The 15,332-nt window shown below is 39.5% G+C and overlaps 1 protein-coding gene across 1 annotated transcript; it reads right to left on the bottom strand.

Moving 5' to 3' along the window:
• Window positions 1–716: 716 nt before the first annotated feature.
• Window positions 717–8,780, bottom strand: slc25a33 (solute carrier family 25 member 33). The gene is made up of 7 exons (XM_044351685.1): window positions 8,569–8,780; window positions 6,511–6,684; window positions 5,026–5,103; window positions 3,722–3,822; window positions 3,313–3,379; window positions 2,284–2,564; window positions 717–2,179 (listed from the first exon to the last, which is right to left on the bottom strand). The coding sequence occupies exons 1-7, from the start codon at window positions 8,607–8,609 to the stop codon at window positions 1,980–1,982; spliced, it is 942 nt and encodes a 313-aa protein (XP_044207620.1). The 5' UTR covers window positions 8,610–8,780; the 3' UTR covers window positions 717–1,979.
• Between the last annotated feature and the right edge of the window lie 6,552 nt (window positions 8,781–15,332).

The raw sequence follows: 15,332 nt of genomic DNA, 5'->3' as shown, positions 1-15,332 counted from the left end.
GGGCTCTTTTGTGACCCTGGGTGGCTTTTTTCTTTTTATAACCAAATGTCTGCATAGAAACTCACAATAGTGCCTCATTTGTGTTCAAGGTAGACGACTACTCATCATGAAGAGAGAAGCTTCCCTGAAGCAGGCCCAGGTCCTGAAGGCTCGTGATGGCAGTGAGTAAGATAAATTCAGTAAAATACAGAACAATCCTGAAAACCTGCTTCGGTTTGAAAGAGAACTGTGACTGGGAAGACTTTTCTTTTTCCATACAAAACTCTTAAACATAAAGCCAAAGCCACACAGGAATGTCTCCCAAGCAACAACGTTAGAGACCTGAAAAAGGCCGAATCAGAGTCTAGACCTCACTCCAGAATGCAAATCCACAATTTGTGGTAGGATTGAGGTCCCCATGCAGTGTGACAGGCAGTTTTGCAAAGACAAATGGGGAGATACTGCTGTGTCCAGAAAGGTTTTTGTAGATAACACTTCTGTATCAGTTTTACACAGACATATTACCCACAAAAACCCACGGCTATGATGGTTCCTCTACTAAATACTGATTTCATTGTGCTCAATGACTTTGCATTTTGTATTTGCATTCAAGTGAGGTTCACGTGTGCAGCTTTTTTTCCTTTTGGTATTATTCATGTTTATCATCAGGGTCATAAAATCCTGATTACCTCAACTGTAATTAAACGTTGTAAAACAAAGCATAAAAAAAAACTCTGTAGGGTTGAATACTTTTTATAGCCATGATATACGGAGACAGTGGAAGACTCGTTTCCAGATCTGTGACTATAGGTGAAGCAGACATTACTGAAAAAAAACAAACGAACAGCAACTTACAGTACATGGAAAAATAACGGTAAGACAACACATCTCAACGTTCAGTCATAACATGAACTTCACTACCTTATCTTCTACTTTCCTTATGTAGAGAGTTAAGGAGAGCGATTACTGTGCATTTCAGGCACTGAGCTTACACCTTTCCATGGTGAAATTGAGAATAGTCCCAAAAGAAGAATGAGTTTGAGTTCCTTTAAAAAAAAAAAAAAAAAAAGGCTGTCCATTTTCAGCCACATCTATAGGGGATCATCAGGTACAAAGTCTTAATGAAACAAATTCATCAGAATATTTGGACTTAATAGAACCAGTCAACTAGTCACTGACATATTCTGATGTGATTTCTCAACTATTTAGCCATGTTTGTACAGTGCAACATCCCTTATCTAATCTCAAGCTTCCTATAACATTAAAGGCAGATTTTCTGTATTAACAGAATCATCACGTCAGTGTCAACCACCAACTGATGTCTTTTCTTGATGCATTTTTGTTGAGCCACTGGTCAAATAAGCATCAAAGTTCTTATCTTAATGTAAAAGGTGACTATCTTTTCCACAAAGAAAACATACAGATAAGCCTGTGCATATATATTTATATTTATGTATATATTAATGAAAAATATGATAAATTTCTCTGTAATTCAAACTTCAAAACCAGCACATGGTATTTGTGAAAGTATACCAGAAATCTCAAAATGGTCTGTGTGGTCATTACGATGCAACAGCACTATCACTAGCACTTGACCTGAATGACTTCCCTTCATTAACTAAATGAGTCACGTGTCTTGGTACATTTACCACTGATAAAAAGGAAACAAACACTGTCATAAAATAACAAAACATAAAATAATTTAGTTAACTTAACACTAGTCCTCTAAGAAGATGACCTTTTTTCACAGGTTTGGAGTTTTAATAAGAACCACGACTTCTTGCGTTATTTTTTATAAACTCCTAACGACAAGCTTTCAGTAAAATAATGTGTTTAGCTCTTTGGATAACAGTAAAACTTGTATCAGTTCCACCATAAAAGTCTCTTTAGCACCACACTGAAAAATGTATGCGTTGCATTTTCAAAAGTCTCTTGCCCATCGTGCCTCAGGCTTCATGTGGCGTCCATCTGTCAGGAAAACCCAACTTTCGAACACGTCTTCACTTGGAGTCTCCCAGCAGATGGACAATGAGTTCATACGTAGAGAGGACGATGGCTGTGTTAGGGATTTGTCTAATTAGCTGTGGAATGAGTCCTCTATAAAAAGCTGCGTAGCCTTCCTCCACTGCTATTAACCTCCCTGTCTGGAAGAAATACTTGTACTTGCTGCCTTCCTCGCGCAGCCTTGTCCGAATGACCTCTGTGGAGACAAGACAATGTTGAAGTTAGTTTTTAATTTATTTCTCCTCAACATTCGGTTATTGTGTTGCAAGGAAAAAAACAACATCTGGTGCAAGTGTTTACCATGTGGGTAGGCTATGCAGGATGCACAACCCTTTGAAAAAGCAGCTGCCATCATCAGACGCAGGAAGTCCGATGCTCCTTTCTCCTTTTCACTGTTCGGAGAGGTGAACTGGCTCTTGGCGAGGTTTTTCTTCAATGTCTCGTAGATGAGGAAGCAGATCATGGTCTCCGAGATGCCGGCGTAGGATGCGGTAAGGCCTCGGTAGAAGCCCCTGATCCCTTCCGTTCTGTAAACATAGCGGGCGCACTGCAGTGCGTTCATCTTCTTTTCTCCTCTGGCTCTGAAAAGTTAAACAAGTGATGTTCATTAGTGTCAAAATCACAGTATGAGAAGGACTGCAACTAACAACGATGTTACTTGATGATTCTCTATTAAAAAAAAAAATCCATTAGTCATACAAACTACAAAATGCCAAAATGATGAATGCCCCACACCAGTTACCATAGCTCCAAAAAACAGTCTGACAGTAAATAATTAATTCATAATATTTATCTTTCAAGTGATTAGTCAACTTTTAACCATTTATGGAAGTTTGGGACATCCTAAGATTTCCTTGTTGGGTCGAGTGAGTGACTAGAATAACCTTAACTGAACTTTGTTTAATGTTATTTGATCCTTTTCCTTCCTCAATCATGAGGCCACCATTTTGTGCTGCAGGACAGGTGTTTTTTTGAAGACAGGGTGAACAGACTTGTTCCTGTGAACTCTTATGATACTACTGCCCCGTACTTGGTAATGTAAATATAGACTCTTCTTCTGCACGCAGTTCACTACGTCAGCACTGTGTATTTATGGAGCGAAGTCACAAGCTCAGTCTCACACACTGCATAACCCAAGGACAGTGCCATGAAGGCAGGCTCTGTTAAAATTTCTGTTAAAAGGTCACATTATATGCGCTGCCTTCCCACCTGCAAAGACCCTAAAATAAGTCAGATTGTTTTACACAGAACTAAAACAGAGCATTAGAGTCAGACCAGAGCTGAGACTTTACATGCACACAGGGAAAATTAAATTAAGAGTATACACACTTTCTCTCCAGCTGCATCCTGGTCTTGACCATCCAGATGGGGTTCATCAGAGAATTAGTGACGAAAGCTGAGGACAATAGACAAAACACATTCAGTTTTATCCTGTGGAGCGACATCATAATAAAGTTTGTTGCACTCATACTCATTGAAGGGAATTAAAGTGGGAGACCATAGCAACAGCATTAGCATCTGCAAAATCTCATGTAGTCAGGCAATAAATATGACCTTTTTAAAGCTTATGATGGTCATTTCACAGGCTAAGAGTTTCATATTGGCTTTGTGTTATTTATCCACAGAGTAGACAAAAATATAGAAGGTCTAAAAAAAACTGGATTGCATATTTTACAGCTGTTCATGTAGTTATGTCAATTACATGTATGTAACAAAGGCCAACATGCAGACTGCTCACCTGCAACACCAGCAGAGGACATGTGCACCACTCCACTATTAGGAACGAACAGCCCATTGAATATCTCTTTAGATTTCGAGTAGGCAGCAAAGTAAATGGCTCTGAAACACAGAGAACAAACTGGTGAGAACTCTACACACACGCAGCTGTAAAGATTAACACACACTGCTTAAATATGAATGCATTTTCAATATGTGAATGTGGTTTTTATGACTGCTGTGCAATTATGTAAATGATTCCATTTGGGCCAGTGTGGGTCTTTCACAGAGAGTATGTATCCAGAGCAGTCTGTTCTCCAGTGCCTGCGCTCTCTGCTCGGCTTCTGGAACAGACCGTCACTGCACCAGAATGGGCTGAATAAGCACTGGGCACCACAGATGCCCACAGCGCTGCTCTGAATGTGAGCCTGTCCAAGTTGGCCATTGGAATTACTGAGCAAAGGATCATGCTGCGGCTATTCATTAACCATGGGGAGAGTATATGTAACCAATGGCCCTTTTCAGCTTAACAGAGACTCAAAGTCCAGTTAATGTTTTTTTGGCAAATTTGATAGGATTATACATTTTACAGTTATATTACCATGTTATATTACCATGAGCAAAGTACTGAACATTTGTTGACACTAAAAATAGAACAAAGGGTGTAACTGAAACTTAACACAGTGTACCATTTAAGACTGAACTTTTGTCAGTGTTGAAGTCACATGTCCCTCAAAAACTTAAACAAGAGCAAATATTACTCAGCTATTATCAGTATCTTTAAACCATTAAGCACATCTATTAAACTCTGTGTCATAGTTTTTTTGTTCCTGGTCTTATTTGTCTCGAGTTAAGAAAAGTTTAAATGTCATGTAGACAGATGCTGTGCCTTACACAAACAGAACAGCTAACTCACGAAACTCTCTGTGGCTGGGAGGACTCGGAAGTTGTTGCCGTGACAACAGCTTCCTGTTTATATGGCCAGTTAATGCTTCTAACCATTAAAGTGCAAAATATAAACACAGCCCTTTTCCTTTTTGTTTTCCTTGGTTAGTGGCCACGGTATAATAAACTCTGAGGTCTCCTGATACACGAAAACAACAGACTGCTGAGAGATCGCCATTCTGCTTCTTTGCCTCTGCTTTGTTTATTGTTTTTGAATACAAGGACACCACATTGTGTTTCATCACTAACTTGTAAACCAACAGGCAAGTATGATTAACACTGAGATGACCTCATAGTTTCAGGACATCGTTAAAGAAAACGTGATGAGGAAATACATTTTAACATAAACAATGTGAAATGTAGACATAGATTTCACTGTACCTTGAGGGAGCCACACCAACAAGGTTTGGCCCCAGACCACGGAAGAGTGATCTTGGTCCCTCTTTTTCTAGAATTGATCTGAAACAAAAGCAAAGAGCCATCAAGCACCCTAAAATATATGATAGAGTGTTAATCATACACATCAATGTTCATATTAAACTGTCTCTACGCCTGTGTAGGATTAACATCAGCTCTGTTTAGGGAAGTGAATATCAAAGCTCACTCCTGAAATCATTCCAAGTGTTACACCAGTCCTGTTCACTTGAGCTGGTTTCCCAGTTACTATACTGAACTCAGTCCCCTCTGCAGGGCTCGGCTTGTCACGTCGGCCACATCCCCACTCAGTTTTTTTAACTGTTTGTTGGCAGTGACCTTCAGACCTTCATTCTCTACATGACGGTCAGCTCTGTCCCTCTGGGGGAAGAGTACAACTGCAATTTGTGTTGGTTTCTGTAATGCACACCTCCTCTCTCAAGCAGTGTTCACACATTAAATCGCTCTTTCACTGATACCCAACACCTCTTCTCAAACAATGATGAGTTTAGAAACACAAGAACGACCTCTTTTCAGGTCAAAGTAGTGTCCAATCAGTAATTGAAGGTTTCAATGGTTGGAGGACGGGTTTAAGGTTGATAATGGTTTTGTTTTTGTTTTTTTCCTTGAACACAATGTAGAGAATGAAAACATTCGCCTGTAAATGCAAAAGACAACACTCTACCAGCTCTGAAAATTCATTTGAATGATCAGTGAAGGTAAACTGAAAAACCTAAAATCTGAACTGAAAGTATTTGTTCTCTCAAGGAAATAAAACTGTAATCGTCACTTTTACAGCTCCAGTTGACACCAGTTCAGACCTTGGTCCTCTGACTATAATATAACACAGATGCAGCGCCCTGGTTAAAACCTCTCCTCGTCAGCCCTCTGGGGATGTTTCTACTCTGCCCAACCCAAGCTGTCTCATAAATAGGACTACTTCATAGAAACCACAAAAACTTGTTATATACCTATCTCGAGGCCTGGTGGAAAAGCAGGTTTTGTGTCATCCCAAATGGCTGTTTAAGGACACTAGATACGAGCAGGAAACTGCGTACTTAATCCTCCCTTTATGTAGGACAGGATTAGTGGCCTTCGTTTTAAGACTATGAAGGCAGAAAACAAATGACAGGCTTTCTAAACTATTTTACTTCATACAACTATTTCAAACATAACCAGTTATTTTGAAAAACGCATTTCATCAACACATCAGACATAACTAAACAACGGTATTCCCAGGGACGCCACCATGTAACTAAAAAAGTCAGCAGCTAACAATTATGCCCGTCCTTATATGGCAGCTTTGATAAACAGTAGTGTGCACCGGCTGTGAAGAGGGAACACTTTGTCCTGATGTTTGCGAGTAAAAAAATACAAACCCCTCAGGGGACAGTCCCACCCAGTATTTCTGCAGCACTGTTTGCCTAACAACGAGATAAACAAACACCTTACCTCAGGACCTGCAGCAGCCCAGGTGTAACAGTCCCCGGTCGGATGACACCGGTGCCGCTCAGGGTGCCTAGCTGGACCTGGAAGACGGGCCGGAGGGTGAGGCCAGAGGACTGCAACCGTGTCTTCAACACCTCCAGGGGGCAGGTCATGATGGCTCCCACCGTACCACTACATCTGCAAATTGACATTGGCATGAAAATTAGGGTAACAGATCTTGAGATGTTTCAAATCCTGCAAACAAAGTAGACAATCCCCCACTGCTTAATTCGTGTACATTCAGATTATTGTAATACAATGGATAACCTGCTTAGAGTAATGTGGTCCAATTATTTGCAAGGTTAATCATATCAGCTTTGACAAAAGATTGTTTTTCCCCCCATCATAACACAGCTGAAGAGCTGCTTACCAAGTGCAATGAACAATTATGGTCAAAGACCAAACTCTTGCTCTGCAGTGGAAATACTCAGTTATCCAACCACATGTGGTGCACAGGGTTTTCTGTCTCAGACGCTCTAATTGTACTTGGGAAGAGTGGTTTGCTTGAGTTAAAACTTTTTAGACATCACTTTTGCAATTTCAGCATGAATAATACCCTCATTTAATTCTTCACAACTCTCACTGGTACATCGTTTATTACCCATGTCTATGACCTTGTCGGGGACAAGCTTTAAAAGTCTGGAACAGATTAGACTAAGCCTGTCTCATGTCTGGAGGACAGAGTCAAAAACCTTAGCAGCAGTAACACCTGACCTAACTGTCCATTCACTGATCAGTAGTCAACTATCCAACCCTATACAATTGTTAGAAATCATGCAAAAAAGAAATTACGCTCTGGATTAAATTTTCCATATTACATAACCTAATGTGACAAACACATGTAGCCATGTTGAGATAATGTGGCGTGGATGAGCTGTTCTAGCCATGAATACTGATCCCAAAGATAAGAAATCTATGGAAAATGACAAGCAGGTCTGTTGCTCTGAAAATGAGAAGAATGTCTGTTAAATTACATATTGTTCATTGAGAATTGGTTGTTAAACATGTTCTGTCAGTGTGTCATACAAGCTCAGCTGGCTTGTAATGTTATAATTAACCCTGCTACATTTACTTAAAACAAAGTGGCCAACATCACCACCCTCATATTATCATTCGACACTACATTTTAAAATCGTGGTCGCACATGAGGAGCTAAAAATGTCTTAGTTACCTAAATGGTCGTCAGAACGTTTCAAGGGTAAAATGGCGTCATTTTTTACTAAGCCAATGTTGTTAAAATGTGACCTTAACATCAGGTGAGTGCACTCCAGCTCTCTATTATATCACAGCCCTGCTTATTTTTACCAAAAACATTCCTCCATGCCGATCAGTGGTTAGCATGGAGCTATGGTTGTTGGCAAACTACAGCTTCCGTTACGCAACAGTAACTAAAGGACATCATAATTATAGCAAAAGGCTAACTTAACGACTCTCGGGACTGCGACACGTCCGACCACTAACTTATTGTTTTGAGATACAATTTACAGCTTCAGTTTTAACACAGTGTATCGTCTAAAACATCACGTTGTCAGCCGCAATAAGAATACAACCTTCCAGGGACAAATTACTAACCGTGACTATCGTTAGCTGGCTAACACAAATTAGCAAACTTCCGCACAGATACGAAAGATGTTGCCGGTGGTGGTTCATTGTCCACGACATCGTTAGCTTGAGTATTAGTCTGAGAACTATACAGTTAAAACTGACGCTAGTTATTATTTTCAGTTAGCTATTCAACATAATAAATGAGTAAGCTAACTTAGTGAAGAAAGCAGCGAAACGTTATATTGGAAATAGTCGTGCTAATACGAGCTAAGTTAGCTTGCGTTTATGGATCCGTTAGCAAGTTGGCTAGCGGCTCTGTCCTGCTTAAATGCGTTGGATTAGCGACTAAATGTTATTTACAGGCTTATGCTGCAAAGAACATGTACCTAAGCTCAAGTAAAATCTTCATGTAACGTTAACAGTTTGAGAGTTATTAATAAGTTACTCCGGTTGGAAGCAGCAGCTTTAATGTCTTACCCTCCAGCGAAGAGATGTAGCAGCGTATCTTTCTGTGCCATCTTTGTTCCTTTTTCAAACAGCCACCATACTCTTCTTATGTGTGCCTGATAAAATCGGGTTTGAATCAAAGAGAAGGGACAGAGAGACGGTTTATGTGTCTGTGCACCGGCTTGTCGGAGCTGTCAGCAGGGCCGAGCGGCGGGCGGACCTGAAGAGCTGCTCACATTTACGTCAGAGGGCCGGACGGGGGTGTTGTCCATGACGTAGGCACACGTGCTCAGCACCTCGTGCCTTTTGGCCTTTCTACGAGGTTACATAATCATTTGCCTGCAACAAAGCTCCAAAAACAACAGCAGGACAACACTTTGAACACTTTGAACTTTCCTTCCTGACCTTCATTTGTTTCATTATTTAAAATAAATTTTACTTCTGTATAATTTACAGAACCAACAGACTTCTGAAAATGCAGTGAAAATATGATTCCTATAATATTCTTGCACAGGAGTGGATTTAGTGATTTGTGGGCCCCAGGCAAACTGTCTTGCTTTATTTTCACCGTTTCTCTAAATGGGAATGTTGGTAAAAGAAGTACTCAAAACCTTTTTCTTAAGTAAAACTACCACCTAGAAAATATACGGTAAAGTCCTGGATTCAAGAGTGAAAGAGAGGCATTATTTGCACAATGTACTTAAATTTACTTAACTTGTGTTGAATGTGGAGCTTCTAATTCACTTATAATTCTGGATAGTTTAATCAATTATAATGCATCATATTTTATTTGTTATATCTTGTGAGTAAAATCTGAATCTGCAACATAACCAGTAATATTTATCTGGCAGGTAAATGTGGTGCAATGTTTTCCTCTGAGGTAGAAGTATAAAGTTGCTTTTTTTTTTTTTAATCATTGCCTTTATTGGACAGTCAGCAGTGAAGTGGCAGACATGGAAACATGCAGAGAGAGATGGGCATGACATGGAACAAACGTCCCTGGCTGGAGTCAAACCCGTGATGCTGCTGTTATGTAGCATGCGCAGCAACCAGTTGCATATTTTATATGTAGTCATACTGAGTTATATATTGTATCAAGGGTGGACGGGAGTTCTAATTGAAATAATGTGTTCTTGCTTTCTATCAAACTTTCAGAGTATGCTGAATCAAAACGTTTACTGTTAAATGAGCCATTTTCTGGCTTTTTCAGGTTTCACAGTCAAGGTCTGGTATGAGAGGAGTGTAAGTGCAAACTGTGCTCACACACTGACGAGCTTGTTTTTCATGTCTGAAAATGTTCAGAACGTAAAATGTTCTGCAGAGACCCTCACATGTCACCATGACACATTTTGATCTGTATGCATATCTCAACCCAGTTACCTAATCTTTATGATCTCTTCCTGCTATGGAAGTTTCTGCAAACTTTCCATCAAATTATATGTTTACCTGTAATTAGTCTGGTCCTACTCTGATAAGAAATGGAAATAGAGAGATAAAACATCAAGCAAAACATCTTCCTCATCAGCAACAACTAAAGACCTTGATTTTAATTGGAGCTGAAATATGACACCGTGCCCATTCAGTGTGGCCATAATGAGCATGTGATGTTATGGTATGTGCCATCCACCAATCAGCGGTGTGCAATAAATGTTGGAATGTAACTCCAGCTGCCACCCTGAACATATTATCTAAGCTGTAAACCTATGGAAATCTACAAGGTTATTCCAGCAACTTGATAACACCTTGTTTTTGTGTACATTGTGCAATAACATCTGTGCTGTTGAGTCTCAGTCTCCTCAACTGCACTTGCTTTTTGCCCTTTTGGGAATCATAACAATATTGTTGTCATTTTGTATTGTCAGTGTAATTTTTTTCAGTGAATGACATGTAAACAGGTCTCACCTTATTTTGATCTTTGACACAGATGTGGGTATAAGCTGTCCCTGTGGATTTGAAGCTTTTTTTTTTTTTATCCAACTCACCAACAGTTTAATAGATAAACTGAGCATTGTCTGCATGTTTTACATTTAATCACACAAGTCCTTTATATTGAAATATCCTTATATTTGACATATATACTGACATGTACAGTATGCACTAATTCAAAGTTTCTAAATGTCAAATATTGTATAATAAGGTTTGTGTCTCCTTTGTATCAGTCTCGTCAACATGAGTTGTCTAATTTATCTTTTTTTAAATGAACAGACCTCTGAGGTGTTTCAATTAAAACACTGTTATTTGCAATATTTTACTATTGTCATGACCAGTTTGTCATGACCAGTCTTTGTGGTTATATAGAGGTTGGAAATGCTGACACCAAGTGACTGAATGTGAAACAAGCAGCGTCATGTACTGAGATGCGACAGTTCCTCCCAGCTTAGCCTGTGGTCTAGGGAGAAGTGAAATACAGAAATCATATGATTTATTCTCTACATCAGCTGTATCTTCTCACTTCTTTTAGCTTCCATGTGTTGTCTTGTTTTTAATTGTAACAGTATTGATGTCAGTAAGTTGCAGGTGCAGTTTGGCTCCCATTAGGGTTGTTTGGTTCTTTCAAACATCTCTCGGGGTTTCTTTGAATCAGCTCCAGTACACAGTGTGTGTGTGTGTGTGTGTGTACGTGCACATAAACTTTGCTGAACTTAATCCTGTGCCTTATGTAAAAAGCTAAACCATCACAGGGATTAAAGTGTCCCAGTGTCTGTATCAGTGACAGTGTTAAAGTAATTGGAGGCTGATGCAACAGTGAGAGAGGCTCAAATTCTCCCTCCCTCCCTCCCTGCTGCCACTCCCAACACTCCCTACTCGCTTCAATATTGGTTTCCCTCAGTACTTGGCCTACATGCATTTAATGAACTTTATTTCAAGTGCACATATCAGTAACTTGTTTACCTTACGTTTTATAGTATTTCAGTGCAAACCTGCTTGTTTAACATTCAGCTTGCACCAAAATCTACTTTTTAAGTAGCATCATTCACTGATATTAAATTTTTGCATCTTTGAATACACAAATGAGATCATCTTAAATTCTTCATTCGTGAGACCAAGTTCTTTCCTTACAATTCAGCATGTGCCATAATATCCCCGATTAATTATTATTGACCTAAAACTGTCAGCTGTAGTTTGGTAACATTTTCCACCCTACATTTCCTTCCTTCATGCAATAGACATGATAAATGGTTAAAAATAAATTGAATATATGCACAAAAATTCCACTACAAATAAAATAGATTCTGCAAGTAAGAAGGAAACATTTTGCAAGGAAACATAAGTAATTTACACAATTCAGAAGACTAAACAGGTCTAAACATGGACTATATTACTACAGTTACTATACTGTGTGTGTCACATCACTCACTTCCATATTTTACTTCCCAGGAGATGTTATAGGGAACAGGACATTTCCCAGCAGTCTGAAAATGTCCAAAGGGAAGGAGTCGCCTTCTGGAAACAACATTTAAAAGAAGATTCAGTACTATTTATGGACAGGAAGTTCGGGGTCAAAGGATTCAGTTTCCTAGAACTAATGTTCCATATAATCTAGTGTGATGTGGATAAAATCTGCTTGCTTGGTTTTGTTAAATAGTCTCATTCTGCTCAGATAACTGGCCTGAAATGCAAAGTTTCAGAGTGGCTGAAGACTTTTACATGGTAAATACTGTGTATGTAGCCTGTCTGGGTGTTTATGTGCAAATTCGCTACCTATCCTAATGTTTTGTCTCAGTTTCTGTGTGCAGTGAAACCTACCACTGCTGGTAGATTCCTGTTTACCATTCAGAAGTTAAAGGTCCTGCACATTCACACCAGTGTTTTCAGGTATCTTGCCTCATTAGACCTTTGATCAGGCTGAAACAAAACATCATGTACTGAACGTTAGAGTCACACACAGGTGTTTTCATTTATTTTTCTTGATTAGACTTCTTCTCAGGACTCTGCATGCAAGTACATGTTGTGATTTATTGACATCTCATTCACTCTGCTCTTAGTTTTGACACACCCATGAACCTTTTTCATGAAAGTCATTTTGATATGTCACAGTAAGAAAATCACAGGTGTACATGATAATAAATAACGACAGCTGAATGCCATCGTGAATGCCGGCTCACTGTCACACTATCATGACTCACTAGGACCCTTGAATAGAACAGAGACAGCATTAATGTTATTAGTAACACCTTTGCTTTCCCTGCTATGACAAGTCATAGCTGTGAAAAGGTCTATTAAGGGAGAACAATTTTAAATACATTATATTATATATTAAATACATTAAATTACTTCTAGTGCACAGGACACACTTGATATTATATTTCAGTGTTAAACTGTTGTTTCATATTCAGCCCTTGTAAGAATATTGTTAAATATTTAGACAATTCTAACTTATTTCTGAACTGTGAGCATGTTTGTTTTCATAGACATGACTTTAAAATCACTGGAATGAAATATTTGCATCTCAGAATAGCAACAAGGGACCATGAATCACAACATCCCTGGTTTGTGTCCAGCTGGAAATCTTTCTTACTTGTCATTATATAAATTTATATACAAGTGGGGTCCAAAAATCTGAGAGCACTAGTTAAGATTCTTCTATTTTGCATGTTTCTAGAGTTTTTTTTTTTTTCATTACAAATAATACCTTAGTATTTGGTTTGTCCCCCTTTTGCTTTAATGGCAGCATGCACTTGAGCTGGCAGGAACTGCACAAGTTTGTGCAAAACCTGATGAGCCCTGTTATCCCAGCATGACTTGACAATGTTCCAAAGAGCTTCTTGTGATGTCTTGTGCAAGTGTCCCCATAAATGTTCACTGGGGTTGAGGTCAGGTGACTGTGGAGGAAAGCCCATGGCAGTCAGGACTCCTTGGTCTTCTTTGGTCTTAAAGTAGTTCTTGCAATGGTTTGAGGTGTATTTGGGGTCATTATCCTCCTGCGGTATGTATCCTTCTAACCCGCACGTGCGTCTCATGCGGTCTGTGCGCGCATCATCTAGAGATTTGGGGTCTTGTCTAGTTTTTTCCGCGTCACGCGCGCGGTTCTCAGCAAAAATAGACAGTGAAAATGATCTGTTGATATTCATATTGACAAAATACCAGCAACGTTACACCTTTTCCACAATAGTTTCAGTGACTACTGCACTACAAAAAGCAGGAGTGACAGAAATTATTAAAAAAAACAAAAACAAAACGTGATTGTATTGAGAAAATTTTCCTGCAGGTGCATGCTACAAATAATCACAGTGACATTATCCTTTCGTTAAAATTTCTGCTGACTATATCTGTAGAGTATGTCATAAACATGAAAAAAATATAGAGTCACAACTGCGGGTCAGCCTGCGCGGTGCACGCCGGGGCAGGGATCCCCTCTGGCGGGGAACTCCAGCGCGGAGAGTCGGTGACACATTGAGCTTATTTCCTGCAAACCTGGACTCCTGCTTGTTGTTTTACCTGCTTCCAGACGGAGATTTGGCGTTGTTATGCCCCTTATTTGTTGTCAGTTTCCCTCCTGACAGTTAGCCTATAGTTTGGAGGTTTGTTTGTCGGAGTGTGTTTGGCTCGTTTGCTGTCGTCTGGAGGGATTTCCTTCACTTGGAGCGGTGACCGCGGAGGTTTAACTGGCAGAATAATCAATATAATCAATAAAAAAAAAACCCCGTCTTGTGTGAGGAGTATATGTGGCTGACACAAAAGTAGCCCCAACCAGATCCCATCATGCCCATCAGAAAAGAAATCCACTTTCACCCCACATATTATTATTTTTCACAATTGAGCACACGCTTCTTAACCTTTTACTGTCTAAATATAAATAAAATTTATGACAAAATGTTATGAAACATCCTATTATCGATGGCCATTATTAAAGTCAGACTCTATGTAGAGAGACAGGGTTGTAGCAGCATGTCTGCGTGGACACCGCGCACGCGCGAGCCGCAGCAGTTTAGCGACGCACGCGCGCTGCTCAGGTAGAGGTAGACTGTGTCCCAGATGTTAGACCACCCCAAGCGTTTGGCCTCGTTTCCCCTCCTGAGAAGTGGTTTAGAAACTGCTGCTCGTCCTCTGAGACTCTACAACACAGCCCTCTTCTGCTGATTGGAGTCTTGTGTTCTTGATCTAGCAAATTATGCATCTGTGATTAAGTTGCTTTTCTATCTGTCAGGGAACTAAGCTCGATGTATTGATCTTCTGATGGTGTGATCACTTTTGGTCTGCCTGATCGTGCTTTGGATGCAACTGATCCAGTTTCTGCAAAGTGTTTTAGACTTCCATGCATGCCCACTTTGAAACCTTTAGTCTACCCATGATTTGATGCTGAGAAAGCCCGTCTTTGTTTAGAATAACAATTTGACTTCACTTAGTTTTGATGCCATGTTTCCCACTACTACAATGGTACTTAGTAAGCGATGATCTGCTGCAAACTGGAGTCACAGCTATATTTATAACAGGTGAACACTGGCTGCAAGTTGAGTGACTTAAATCCTCTGATGAGTCGATCAAATCCGCCTGAGTGTCATCTGAACGCTTCAATGGAAGAGATACAACACAAGGAAACCTGACCTGATTGCCAACCTAGAAATAGTGCAGAATCTTAAATAGTCCTTCATATTACATATTATAACTGTGTTTTTAAACATTTCTGAATCCTCAAACTATGATTATTTCCAGGTTTACGTGAAATTAGAGATTTTCAATGTGGTCTCAAACTTTTGGACCCTACTGTGTGTGTGTGTGTGTGTGTATATATATATATATATATATATAAATATAAATACACATATACTGTAACAGACTTAAGTAGTAGCTTA

Source organism: Thunnus albacares, chromosome 5, assembly GCF_914725855.1.
Source record: "Thunnus albacares chromosome 5, fThuAlb1.1, whole genome shotgun sequence".
In the NCBI taxonomy this organism is placed as follows: domain Eukaryota; kingdom Metazoa; phylum Chordata; class Actinopteri; order Scombriformes; family Scombridae; genus Thunnus; species Thunnus albacares.
The sequence above is the reverse complement of the archived record's forward strand: the minus strand, read 5'-3'. Positions and strand labels throughout refer to the sequence as shown.

Coding starts and splice junctions, on each gene's coding strand:
- slc25a33 (XM_044351685.1), bottom strand. CDS start 8,609: ATGGCACAGAAAGATACGCTGCTACATCTCTTCGCTGGAGG. Junction 6,685..8,568: donor CTACATCTCTTCGCTGGAGG/GTAAGACATTAA, acceptor GTCAATTTGCAG/ATGTAGTGGTACGGTGGGAG. Junction 5,104..6,510: donor GGGCTGCTGCAGGTCCTGAG/GTAAGGTGTTTG, acceptor CTTTTGTTTCAG/ATCAATTCTAGAAAAAGAGG.